This window comes from Hippocampus bargibanti, linkage group LG11 (assembly GCF_051943395.1).
Source record: "Hippocampus bargibanti isolate YZ-2025 linkage group LG11, ASM5194339v1, whole genome shotgun sequence".
NCBI classification, from domain to species: Eukaryota; Metazoa; Chordata; class Actinopteri; order Syngnathiformes; family Syngnathidae; genus Hippocampus; species Hippocampus bargibanti.
The window spans coordinates 22218562-22232616 of NC_142744.1; the positions used below are offsets into that span (position 1 = coordinate 22218562).

General features: G+C 47.7%; 1 protein-coding gene across 5 annotated transcripts in view; it reads right to left on the reverse strand.

Annotated features, from left to right (window-relative positions):
* LOC148891941 (class I histocompatibility antigen, F10 alpha chain-like) overlaps positions 1 to 478 on the reverse strand; it is a 43169-nt gene extending 42691 nt beyond the window's left edge. For 2 of the 5 annotated variants that reach the window (XM_089007476.1, XM_089007472.1), the window contains exon 1: positions 140 to 416. Coding sequence is in view for 4 of the 5 variants with exons in the window: in XM_089007472.1 (XP_088863598.1) it covers positions 140 to 191 (52 nt within the window). In the remaining variant the exon portion in view is untranslated. Of the gene's footprint in view, positions 1 to 139 lie in introns of all 5 variants that reach the window. The other 3 variants (XM_089007471.1, XM_089007470.1, XM_089007473.1) reach the window with 3 other exon arrangements.
* Positions 479 to 14055: the final 13577 nt, after the last annotated feature.

Here is a 14055-nt window from a genome sequence, read left to right on the forward strand (position 1 = left end):
TCAATATTCTGTGAGTCCTGCAATTTCAGTGAAAATGACGAAAACCTCTGGCACTTGATTGGACAAATTTTTGCAACATGCTAATACGTGATAGCAGGAAATCTATTCCAATAACTCTTATTTTGTTTTGTGATCTTACCGGCAGAAACGACGTGACTCCATACGAGCACAAATGAAGCCACTTTGTCCATGTTGCAAGCTCACAGCATACGTCGATATCGCGTGGAAGAATTTAAGATATTAAACAAAAGCCATCGTCTGTATAAAGAACGTTTACAATGGTCAGGGTCAATGGATGAGATCATGAAGTGGTGTTTATCGTTTCGATTTCCCACCTTGCACGACAACAAACTACGGCAACAAAGTTCTGCTATTGGAGCTGCGAGTGCTAGTCAGTGCTAGCGAGTGATGTGTCGTTCGCGAACGAGCCGGTTCTAAGATCCGGATCTTTGAAGTAAACAACGGGAGCCGACTCCTCACTGGGAGCCTTTTATGGGAGACGACTGTTTTCTCCATTTCCCACGCTGTCTTCTGTTAAAGCCTCACGTGATTGGTCAAGATCCGTGGTAGAGGAGGGATGGGGGATGACAGACACATGCTGCAGTAAGGAGAAGGGGGAGGGGGTTAGAGCAGGGGTCTCAAACTCACGGCCGGCGGACCAACTGCGGTCCCCGAAATAATATTTTGCGGCCCGCCTTGATATGAAAGATTAATGTTAGTGCGGCCCGAATGATTGATACGAATGAAACTTGTGTGAAGCTGAACAAGTAGGCAAGAGAAGCCATGTTTAGGACATGTTCAATATTTTATTTATGTGAAGAAAGCCAAAGGTTAAAGAACTGTTAATACAGACATTTGAAACTGTATTAAACTAATTAGTTTTCCTGTGGTTTTCTCAGTCGTCTGTATCTGCCTTATGATCATTATAATTATTTTATTTATTTATAACTGGTTAATTTATTTTGTATTCATTTTACCATTTATTTATTTAATTCATTTTTTGTGTGTTAAAATAAAGATTTTGAGAACATTGGAATGTTTTATCTGTGCTTTTCTTGTGGAAATCATGATGCGGCCCAGACTCTGCCTCTAGCGGCCCCTGGGTAAATTGAGTTTGAGACCCCTGGGTGAGAGAAACCGCGGCACACTGAGCACTAGCACATGTAAAAGGTGAGAACGGGAAACAAGAGCTCGATAGCATTACAATGAAAAAACAACACGGTGGAAAGTGAAAAGGTGAGAAAATGGATAGAAAATGCAGTGAAATATGGACTCATCTCAACTTTATTGATAGTTAATAAAGGCAGTGTAGACCAGGGGTGGGCAAACTTATTGACTCGCGGGCCACAATGGGTTCTAAAATTTGACGGGAGCATTTGGAGGGAATGTTTGGGCCGGATATACTAACGCATTAAAGGACAACCGACGTCTCTGGACAAGTTGTGTCCATAATTTGTCAAATCGCTTCAAATGACTTCTATTGAGTGTATTTTACAAAGATTCCACCGCATATAGCTATATTTTACATTTTAAGACTCGCGCTGAATATTCCGGAAGACTTGTTTTTGAGTTGGTGACGAGTCCTCACGTCAAGTCACTGAAGGAACGCCCCTGACCGAAAGGACACACTGTAGCAGTCCTTTGATCACGCAATGTATTTTGCGGTACTTTATTTGGTCTGAAAACCTTGTGTTGATCCGTGTTGATGGCAAAATTAGAAGGAAAACACATAAATAACGCGATGGTGAATCCTTGTGTGTTGTGACAAAAATGTTGAGCCATTTCCACACGGAAGATTGTCGCCATCTTCTGCCTTTTTGGGTGCGACATCCCCCCTCACCCCCTATGCCTCAAAATGACACGGAATAAATTCTTTAATCGATTGCAAACATTTATGCTTCCCTCTTAAGAATTATTTCAATCATATTCATAACTGGATGAGTAACAAGAAAGCATCTTCTCTGAATCTGGAGCCATTGTTTTGATTCTCGAGCAAGGCAAGACGTCTTGGCGTGACACCACGAACAAGGGGGCGGGACCTTCTGAAACTAGCCACTTCGGGTTTAGATTTTTTTTAAGTCATTTTTATTGGTGTTTTTCATTTGACTAAAAATATTATACTGCATGTTTTGGGTATTTTAGATGCTATAAACCATTTTTCTGATGTCAGTTAGGAAACAAAGAAGTGATGTCGGTTGTCCTTTAAATCTAGTGTGTGCAAACCTCATAGCACAGTAAGAACACTACAACCCAATTTGGATTGGATTTGCCTTTATTAGTCTCGCAGTGGAGAAATGTACACTTCACATCAGCAAAGGGATGACAAGGAAGTTTTTTGATTGATTTATTAACAGTCTTTCAAATGTGAAAAAAGCCCTTATCAGTTCATAAATTTGTCTCAAGGAATGTGCAAGATATGGCATTTACATACGTTTTGCAGATACTGGGAGGAGGAAATGTAAATTGTTTAAAATAACATACGCACTGTGATTTGTCAAGATTGCGTCTGTTTTTAATAAGTTTCAATCGAAAGTGGAAAGTTAAAGAAATCAACATTTATTCAAAAAAGAAATCACATTCAACATTCAATACATATTGTTACACAACGAAATACTCAAGCTCAATAATATCTACTTGTGTTAAACTCCGCAAAATCATGGATGGATTGTCCTGACCGCGCACTCGACAAACTCGCCACGGACGCCCTCGCTCGCCTTCACGCGCAAACAGTACACGTGTATCGTTGCCAAGCACACAAACATAGGCTACCTACAGTTGAAATTTGCATACTCGGCACGGCAGCCAATCAGAAGCTTGCTTCCTGCTTCGGACTTTCCCAAGAACGCTTGGGAAAGTCCGAAGCAAAGTCGTGCGTTTGCATATCATTTTCCAAAGTAGATGCACAGAACCTTAGCCCCAGAAGAAAGATTCAAAAGAAGCTAACAAAATTCGTGTCGCTATAAAAAGTAAATTTACATTAAACCGTGACTGTAAAGTGTACTTGAGTGTTATGAAAGGCGCTCAGTGGCTCGTAGGAGACAACGCAGCGCAAACAACGCATTGTGCACAAAGACTGTAAAAGACAACTTCAATAAAACCTTCCGCCACACATATTTTCCGTAAATTAAGCAACGTAGCGTTTGTGGTTGGTACGGCCTTAATTTAAGAAAAACCTACATACTTTGCGACAATGTTTTTTTTTGCGATTTCTCGTCTGACTTGTCTGCTAACATTTTCAGACTATCAAACACTGTTTTTACTATAATTTGGACACATTCGGCGGGCTGGATTAAAAAGCCGAATGTGGCCCGCGGGCCATAGTTTGCCCATGTCTGTGGTAGACTGTGCAAGGTTAAAATATCCCATTGATCAGGATCCACAAATAACCTGCACAGGCACAGTCCACCCATCAGTACAATTTTAAATAAAAGACAAGCAAGGGAACCTGCTATAACTAAAGTTACTGGTGTGTCTGCATCTGATGCTGCTGCTGAAATGTCACAACTTCTAAGACATACATACAACCCAGAGCTCCTTGAGCAACTCTATACAAAAAAGCTATAACAGAACTCGATGAAGAACTTGGTACAATGATTGCAAGTGATTTTCAGCCGTTTTCCATCGTTGATGACAGAAATTAACTCATGCTCTCAACCCAATGTATGCTATTCCAAGCAGGAAAACATCGTCTCAAATAATCATACCAGTGTAGCCGTTGGGGAAAGAGCACACACGACGGAATGTGGAGATGTGTTTATTCCAACGGCTAACAAGTGGATCTAACTCAAACAGAAAATGCTGTGAAATATATGTAACATAAACCCGCCCCCTCCTGTGCACCTGCGGGGTGCGATGCCTGGTCCTAGTGCCCGCCATACAGCCCCCCCAGAACACTCAGAAGGAAGGTCAAGGTGAAAATGTTGCAGGGGGCTTGACCAGCCTGCCCCAACGACTACGCAGTCCGTCGTTCGGTGGTGAAGGTGAAATCATTCGGGCAGGTGATCCGGGTGAGACCTGAGTGGGAGAACGACACTCAACCCTGGCATGCTACAGCCCCCCCAGAACACTCAGAAGGAAGGTCAAGGTGAAAATGTTGCAGGGGGCTTGACCAGCCTGCCCCAACGACTACGCAGTCCGTCGTTCGGTGGTGAAGGTGAAATCATTCGGGCAGGTGATCCGGGTGAGACCTGAGTGGGAGAACGACACTCAACCCTGGCATGCTGCGGTGAGGCTGGAGTTTTCGGAGGGCGTCCGCGACATGGGACCTGGGCCGGCGAAATGTCCTCGCCTGCAACTAAATTAGCCGGTTTGAGTCTGTCTATTGAAATGTCCTCCCTTCGCCCACCCATATTGAGCAAAAAAACTCTTTTCACCGTGTTCGAGCACTCTAAACGGGCCATCGTACGGCGGTCGGAGGGGAGAGCGGTGGGCATCGTGACGCACAAAGACAAAACGGGCTGACCTAAGAGCAGACGGAACGAATATTTTGGCGACGCAGTGGTGAAATAGTGCTGGAGTCAGGGGCTCTCCTGGCAAAAGGTGGAAAGAAGGTGCACACGAAGCTTCAGGCAGAAATTCCCCAGGAACGCGTATGGCTGACCGAGCACTAACTCTGTCGGAGCGGCGTTAAGGTCTTCTTTTAGGGCCGAATGTAACCCGAGCAGGACCCACGGCAGCTGCCCGATCCAGTTACCGTCCGATAGTGCGGCCCGTAGCGAGGCTTTAAGTGACCAGTGGAAACATTCACACATCCCGTTAGCCTGCGGGTGGTAGGCCATAGTGCGGTGTATCTGCACACCCAAGGACTGCGCCATGGCCGACCAGAGCTCGGACAAAAACTGGGGGCCCCTGTCCGAAGTGTTGTCGGATGGCGTGCCGAAACGCGCGACCGAGGATGACAGAAATGCGCGTGGTATACCTGCCGAGGTCGTGGAGGACAGGGGGACTGCTTCCGGCCACCTAGTGGTCCGATCGACCATAGTGAAGAGATGTGTGCAACCCTGCAAAGGAGGGAGGGGCCCGACCAGATCCACATCGATATGGTCAAATCTCCTGGCCGGAATTGGAAAAGTTTCCAGGCTTCCCCGGGTGTGCCTGTGGACTTTGGCGCGCTGACATGCCACGCATGCAGCTGCTCACTTCCTGACGTCCTTCCGTAACCCAGGCCAGACAAACTTGGCCTCAAGTAGTTAGACTGATGCCCGAACGCCAAGGTGTGAGAGGGAAGGAATACAATCAAAAATTCGCCGACGCCACTCCTGCGGAACCACGAGACGAGTGCGACCCGTAGACACATCGCAGAGGAGAGCGGGACCCCCTTCACACAGTGCCACCTCCTCAAGTTTCAGGGCTGTGCCTGCTGCCTTGAGTTCATGGATGTCCGGATCCTCAGATTGGGCGGTGGCCATCTCTGAAAAATACACCCCGAGCTGGACTGGACACATGATCACGCTTGACAAGCAATCGGCCACAGGGTTACATTTGCCGGCCACGTGCTGAATGTCCGTCGTGAATTCCAAAAGTTCAGACTAGACATAGTTGGGCTTGGCTCCACACACAGCCTGGGTTCTGGTACCAGCCCTCTCGAGAGGGGTTGGACTCTCTTCCACTCTGGAGTTGCCCACGGTGAGAGGCATAGAGCAGGTGTCGGCATACTTATTGCCACCCGGCTCGCCACCTGTACGTTGGGATTCACCCCGGTAGACGAAAGGGTTGCTTCCCTCCGCCTTCGGGTGGGGGGACGGGTTCTGACTGTTGTTTGTGCATATGCACCAAACAGCAGGTCAGTGTACCCATCCTTTTTGGAGACCTTAGCTTAGAGGGTGTGCTGGAGAGCACTCCCCCTGGGGACTCCCTTGTTCTGTTGGGTGATTTCAATGCTCATGTGGGCAATGACAGTGAGACCTGGAGGGACGTGATTGGGAGGATCACTGCCTCCGATAACCACCTGGTGGCGAGGAGACTCCGTTGGTGGGGGAAGATGTCAGTCTGACTTGGCAGACCCAAACGTGTTGTGAGGGTTTGTTGGGAACGTCTGGCAGAATCCCCTGTCTGAAGGAGTTTCAACTCCCACCTCCGGCAGAACTTTTCACATGTCCCGGGGGACGTGGCGGACATTGAGTCTGAATGGACCATGTTCCGTACCTCCCTTGCTGAGGCGGCCAATCGAAGTTGTGGCCGTAAGGTGGCAACCCTCGTTACTCGCTGGTGGACACCAGTCGTAAGGGATGCCGTAAAGCTGAAGGAGTCCTATCGGGCCTATATGGCCTGTGGGACCCCTGAGACAGCTGACAGGTATCGATTAGCCAAGCGGAATGCAGCCTCGGTAGTCGCCAAGGCAAAAACTCAGGCATGGGAAGAGTTCGGCGAGGCCATGGAAACCGACTTCTGGACCTCTTCGAAGAAATTGTGGTCCATCATCCGGCGTCTCAGGAGGGGAAAGCAGTGCACCACTAACACTGTGTACAGTGAAGATGGGGCGCTGTACACACAGCCTGGGTTCTGGTACCAGCCCTTTCGAGACAAGTTGGGATCTCTTCCATTCTGGAGTTGCCAACGGTGAGAGGCATAGAGCACGTGTCGGCATACTAAATGTCCCCCGGCTCGCCGCCTGTACGTTGGGATTCACCCCGGTAGACGATAGGGTTGCTTCCATCCGCCTTCAGGTGGGGGGATGGGTTCTGACTGTTGTTTGTGCATATAGATTCCAGTTTGCCACCATTTTCTGCCACCATCGGATTACATCGATCTCATCCCGTTGCAGTTTTTGAACCTTCAATCAACCATCTCGACCGTTTTGATTGCTATTAGCGATTATTTGCTTGCGATTAGCGATCATTTGCGACATCCTACCTGTCGGCTCTAACCGCCCGTTCAATCCATCCACCAGTTGAACGATGGCCCCAGTATCCTCCGACAGAGCCACTCTACTCCCGCTGAATGAGCCTTCCACCATCGTCGATTAACCACCACCACATCGACCCACGGAAGGACGGCTCAAATATTCAAGGAGCCGAGCTCCTTGCTATCCGCTCAAAATGGACGAGCTCCCCGCCGATTCTCCACTTCGCTGACATCGCCCGTCGTCCTCCACGGAAATACATCCACCGTTGGTCTTGTCGGAGATTCCCCGTCGATGGCTCGAAGGACTTCACCTCCCTTTGGTCAGCCCGACGCCGGCGTCGCAGGAATAACCACCGATCCGTGGATCACAGCGCGTTAGACAGCCTTGCAAGGTGAGACACCACCATCACAAAGGACTGCCCCGCTGTCATCTTTGGCCTACTAAACATTCGCTCGCTTACTGGAAAGGGGGAACTAATCCAGGACATCCTCATAGACCATAAGCTTGACTTTATTTGCCTTAACGAAACGTGGCAAACTCCCGGTGACTTTTTGCAGCTAAATGACTCTACTCCTCCGGGATTTGTGTATATTCCAAAACCTCACCATTCTAGCCGTGGAGGTGGCCTAGCCATTTTTTATCATGACAGATGAAAAGTCCTACCAGTCTCACTCCCTGAAACGTGTTCATTTGAATTCATTGCATGCCAAATTTCTGGTCCAACTACCACGATCGTCGCCACTATTTACCGCCCCCCCAAACCACACTGTGACTTTTCAAACAAATTTTCTACAATTCTCACCCACCTATCCTCTCTCTCACGGAAGATAATTATCCTGGGTGACTTCAACATACACATAGATAATCCATCTATTCTGCTAACCATTGACTTCACTTCTTCACTTGATAGCCTTGGCTTCAGCCAACTTGTGGACGTTCCTACACACATAAAAGGTCAGACACTTGACCTCATATGCTACTCTGGATTGTCTTCCTCCAACTGCAAAGTTTCCATCACACTCTCCAGCATCAAAACACCCCGTACTGTCAACTTTCGTAACATCAAAGGCATCAACCCACACTCCCTTGCTTCAACGTTCACCTCATTATCTCTGGACCCAAGCTCCTCTCCTGACGAACTGGTTTCCCGCTACAACTTGGACCTCAACGATATACTCAACACGCTCGCTCCTGTCAAATCCCGCTCTGTTCTATTTACTCATTTTGAACCCTTGTTGAACGCTCATCTCCGCTCAATGAAACCGAAAACACGGCAACTTGAAAGACTTTATCGAAGAACCAGACTCACTGTTCACAAAGATATTTACATGGATCAACTTTTTCTCTACAAGAACAGTATCCCTCAAGCAATCACAATCACAATCACTACTCTGGACTCATTGACTCAAATACTGGAAATACTCAGGCTCGCTTTTCTCTTTATAACAGAATCATTGATGGAGAATAAGAAGTTATGTTTAAAAGTGCCGTGCTTAGTTGGCCAACTAAACAATGGGCCCACAGTCAAAGCGCAGATGGCCACAGTAAATCTGAGTGAAACAGACACGGCAAGGTGAACGGTCGGCTCCATCTCGGAGGTCCGGCCTTGCACAGAATTTCGGGCTTGGGATCCTCCTTTATCACCGAAGTTATTTACGGCTTGAACATCCTGCACAAGCGCCAGGTTACAAACTTATCAGTTCATGGAAAAGACAACCAATTAAAATATATATGTTTTACTGCTTGCAGCTGTTGGTGCTCACAACGCCCAGAGGTGTGGCATTATAATCAAGACAATTATGTTTTACTAATGTATCACTTTAATTTGCATGTATTCTCAATAAATGGCTTGGCAGAGGGGCACAGAATACAGACATATGTCATTGATGACTGCGTCTCCTGCCGGCACGAGTCCTTCCTACCCCCTTTCATCTCTTATCTTCTTTTGATCTCCCTCATACCTCTACAATCTCGAACCCCATAACTAAATCCAATAAAATCTTCCTGTCAATTAGATCCCCTCCCAACAGTTCTGGTCAAATCCTGCTTGCCATCTCTCCTTCCATTCATTTCAGCCATTAGTCGCTCCTTGAGGTCCTCACGAATCATCCCTGTCCCCCTCAAAACAGCGGCTGTCACACCAATTCTTAAAAAGCCTGGCTCTGATCCCAATGACTTCAATAACCTTTGCCCCATTTCTCACCTTCCTTTTATTTCCAAAATCCTAGAAAAAAGTTGTGTACTCCCAGTTACACTCTCACCTCTCCCAGAATGATCTCTGCAAAATATTCCAATCTGGTTTCCGTCCCCACGACAGTACAGAATCAGCTCTCTTAAAAGTCACGAATTATCATCTTTTGGCAGTTGACACCGGTTTAATCTCCATCCTCGTCCTTCTTGACCTCACTGCAGCTTTTGACACCATTACTTATCCCATCCTCCATAGTGATCACTGACACACCCCTACGCTGGTTCCACTCTTATCTCTCTGGCCACTCTCAGTTCATCCAAATTAACTACTTCACTTCACAATCCTCTCCTGTATCTTCAGGTGTGCCCCAAGGCTCTGTCCTGGGACCGCTCCTCTTTATCACCTACCTTTTTCCCCTTGGCAATATTCTCTGTAAATTTGGTCTACAATTTCATTGCTTTGCGGATGACACCCAGCTCTATCTCTCCAGCAAAACCAACGCCTCTCTTCCACCTTTTTCCCTTGACTCTGCCTCTCTGAAATTAAATCCTGTTTTATCCATAAAATCCTCAAATTTAACAGTGAAAAAAACTGAAATTCTCCTCGTTGGTGCCAAATCAACCTTGAGCAAAGCTAACATTTTGTCTCTCTCTATTGACAATTTGACGGTTTCTTCCTCTCATCAGGTCAAAAGCCTAGGTGTCATCCTTGAAAGCACACTGTCTTTCCACTCCCATGTAAATAACATAACCCGATCTGCATAGTACCACCTACGCAATATTAAGCGTCTTCGCCCATCCCTCACCCCTCACACCACTGCTATCCTTGTTCATGGTCTTGTCACCTCCCGGATAGACTATTGCAATTCACTTCTCTTTGGTGTCCCTTAGAAACTTCACCACAAACAAACATCTGTGTAAGCTCTCAGTCGTAGAAGAATGGTCCATTGATGAAAAGGTTTCTTCAGCACTCATCTGTACTTCTTTGAAGGTGTTGGACGTTTCGCTTCTCATCCAAGAGGCTTTGTCAGCGAACTAAAATTTTCATCCGAAAAGAAAACCTCAACATCTTCAGCTCTGCTAACCCCAGCTCTGCTTCCTGTCTTTTATTCAGTGGCACTGTCTCCAATCCAAACATCATGGCTGGTCTCAACACCGTTTTATACACCTTTCCTTTCCTCCTAACTGAAACCCTTCTATCACACATTGCACCTGACATTTTGCTCCAGCCGTTCCAGCCTGCCAGGACACCTCGTTCCCACACATTCCACTGGAAAACATTATTGGTGCAGAAAATCAGTGAACCATTTTAAAGTGTTCAGCTGCTCTATTGGTAGTATAACAAGTGTGCAATTCATTCATTATGGAATGTAAGATCATATAAATCAAGATGGACGAGGTTGCGGCGCAAACGCAACACCAGACGGAGTACCAGGAGGTCAGTTTTCTACTCGTCACGGAAACATGGCTATCGACAATCACACCGGACACACATGCTGAGTTGGAGGGCTTCCAATTCGTATGTGCGGACAGGAATGTAGGGAGCGGTGAAGCAGAAAGGAGAGGGAATTGCTATTTGTGAATGCAATCGGGACAATGAGCTGCTGGACATTATCCTCCAGCCGCATTCTCTGCCATGGAATTTCTCATACGCCATAGCTCTGACAGTGTACATTCCCCCAACGGCAAATGGTGACGGAGCCTCTGATGCCCTGATGACTGTCGTGAACAGGCTGGAAACTCAGTCTCCCAGCGCCCTGCTCACCCCCTTGGGGATTTCAATCATGTCTCCCTGCAGTCCTCCCACCCAACATTCACATTGTGTCACCTGTGCTACCAGAGACAATAACATCTTGGACTGGTTTTATGCTAATGCCAAGGAAGCATACAGACCGTACCCCTCCCCTCACTTGGTAGAGCAGACCACAAATGGTGTAGCTCCAGCCTCTGTACAACCCCCTGGTGCACAGCAACCAGTTGTGAGGCACACGGTCAGAAGATGGCCCACAGAAGCTGAAGAGGCGCTGCAGCTTTGAGTAAACCAGGTGGGAGCTCTTCACTGAGATTAATGGGGACGACATTAATTAATTCACTTACACCATCACTGATGACAAAAACTTGTGTGAGAGAAACACCACACCCACCAGGACTGTGCTGTTTTTCCAACAACAAACCATGGATTAATCCCGACATAAAGGCCCTCCTGAAGAAAAAGAAAAGGGTTTTTGTGTCAGGCAAAAGAGAGGAACTGAGGGCCGTGCAGATTCAACTGATGAGAAAGATCAGAGAGGGGAAAAATGCCTACAGGATGAAAATGGACAAGCAGCTGCAAGCCAGCAATGTTGCTGGTGTCTGGAAGGGCTTGAAAAAAAGTTTCTATGATTCTTTGACAGAACGAGACAACCATTCTAAAAAAAATAAATAACAATTGTGCATTCATCCAGCCACAATTTATCTTTTTAGAATATCAATTAAAGACGTAAATCAGCCAACAGAGAGATCAATTTGAAGGATAATTGTCCTATTACCTTGGACAATATATATATATATATATATATATATATATATATATATATATATATATATATATATATATATATAGTGATGTCACGAGAGGCTGTGTCCTGGAGGGCAAATACATCCCCCTAAGATGGCTCCACCTAGAGAGAGTCTTGGCCCCACCTGGTGGAAGGCAGCAATTAAACCCACACACCTGCAGCTGATCAGGGCTTGATTGGAAAGCAGGGCTCTTAAGGCAGAGAGCCTCTGAGTGTGCAGTTTTGGGGAAAGACAAGCTCGATTGCTGTGCTCTGTGGAGAAGTTGATTGCTGCGTGGAACTCATTGCCGGTTGGGACCACACGACTGGACACTGGATTTGAACCTAGCTAAGGTGGCTAGGCTACATGACGAGGACGTCAAGAGGGGTGAGGCCTAGAGACTCTTGTAAAGAACTCCGTCTTCAGTTTTACCTCAGAAGAGACTTTATTTGGATTTAAGTAGCAGAAGAGACTTTATTTGGATTTAAGTATCAGAAGAGACTTTATTTTGACAAGTATTGGAAGAGACACTATTTGAACCTTTGTTGCTTGTGAATTCCCCCTGGAACCCTTCATTAAAACCTTTTGTTTGTATCCAAACCTGTCGTCCATTGCACTTCTTGTCCCGTCCCGCTGAGAGCTAGCCTCTCATGATATCACATATGGTGGAGGATACGGGCATTGGACAAGCGTTAGTAAGTGCATGGACATTGATGGGTTGTGTTATGTTTTTCTAAATTGAAAAATCCTCAATTACAACAATGGAAGACATTTTGAAAACCCTGCTTGCAAGTCAGGAAGCCCAATATCGGGCCAATTTGGCTCTCCTGGAGGAGCAAAAGAGAGCCAATGAACTGAGGGCAGAGGAATTGCTCTTGCAGAAACAAATGGCCGCCAAGAATATTCCCCGGGTGAAGGCGGGGGATTTTTTAGCCAAGATGGGGGCGACGGATGATGTTGAGGCGTACTTGCATACGTTTGAAGCAACCGCCACTCGAGAAAAGTGGCCCAAGCAGCAGTGGGTGGGATTGCTTGCACCCTTCCTGACAGGGGAATCGCTGAATGCTGTCCTGGACTTGACCGCAGACAGAGCAGAAAACTATGACTATTTAAAAGCTGAAATTCTCAGCAGACATGGGCTCACCAAGTTCGGGATGGCACAGCGCTTCCACACCTGGACTTTCCAGCCAGACCAACCTCCACGGGCACAGATGCACGAATTGCCCCGCATCGCACGGAAGTGGCTGGAGCCGGAAAGGAGCACGGCAGCTGAGGTGGTCGAGGCCATTGTCGTGGATCGCTACTTACGAGCCCTGCCCTATGAGGCCAAAAGGATAATCAGTCAGCAGTCGCTGACTACTGCGGGTCAAACAGTGGCAGCGGTGGAGCAGTACCAGGCCACAGCGGAGATGCTGCGAACGACCAAGAGGGAAACCGGCAACACATCCCCATCCCGGACTGAAATGGCCCGCCCAAAGTTGCCCAAGCCCGCCAAGATTGCTCCAGGTAGGGTCAGAAGTCCACCCAGGCAGTGGCGGACGCCCAGTGGCACCGAAACCAGACGATGCCACAGATGCGGAGAGACGGGACACATCTCATGGCAGTGTGGAAAACCAGCGGAAGAGTCCATGCCGACCGCTGACTCTTCTAGTGCCCACCCTGCTCACTATGCCTCCCTCCTGGGGAGTAGTGAAAGCTCACTAACAAGACCCCCCACCTGTCCAGTGACGGTGAATCAACAGGATGTTGAAGCCCTGCTGGACTCCGGAAGCCTGGTCACCTTGGTGCGCCAAACGCTGGTGGATCCAACCAGTTTGTCTCCAGAGAAAACCCTTGCAGTCTCCTGCGTCCACGGAGACACCAGAGAGTACCACACTACTGAACTCACCATGACCACAACCAAGGGAATCATCCGCACGGTAGCCGGTGTGGTTGACTCTCTCCCTGTCCCCCTCCTGATTGGACGCGACTGCCCGGCCTTTCACCCACTGTGGAGAGAAACACAGGAAAGACTGGCCCGACTACCTCGGAAGGCGAGAGGTAAGTCGTGTGTAGTGAATACCCAAGCCTACCCCTCTAATTCACTCTCCCCAGCCTGGGCCCTCCTAGGGACAGCAAATGCACCACCGGAGACGGAGTCTGGCCCAGAGACCGCCGAGGAAACTCCAGCGCCAGAAAATCTCCCGGCTTCCAGTGGTGATGAGAACCCAGGGACCCAGAAGCTGCTTCCTCTAACAGGCCGGTATGGTACAGCCCAATTACAGGATCCTACCCTTGCCAACGCCATGAAGAATGTGCAGGTTTTAGAGGGTGTAGTACTGGGGGAAAGGACAAGCACCACATACCCCCATTTTGCGGTTGATCGGGGGCTATTATACCAGGTTACGAAGCAAAATGATGAAGTACGCGAACTACTTCTTGTACCACAACCACACCGAGCTACAGTACTGGACTTGGCACACACACCTGCTAGGGGGACACCT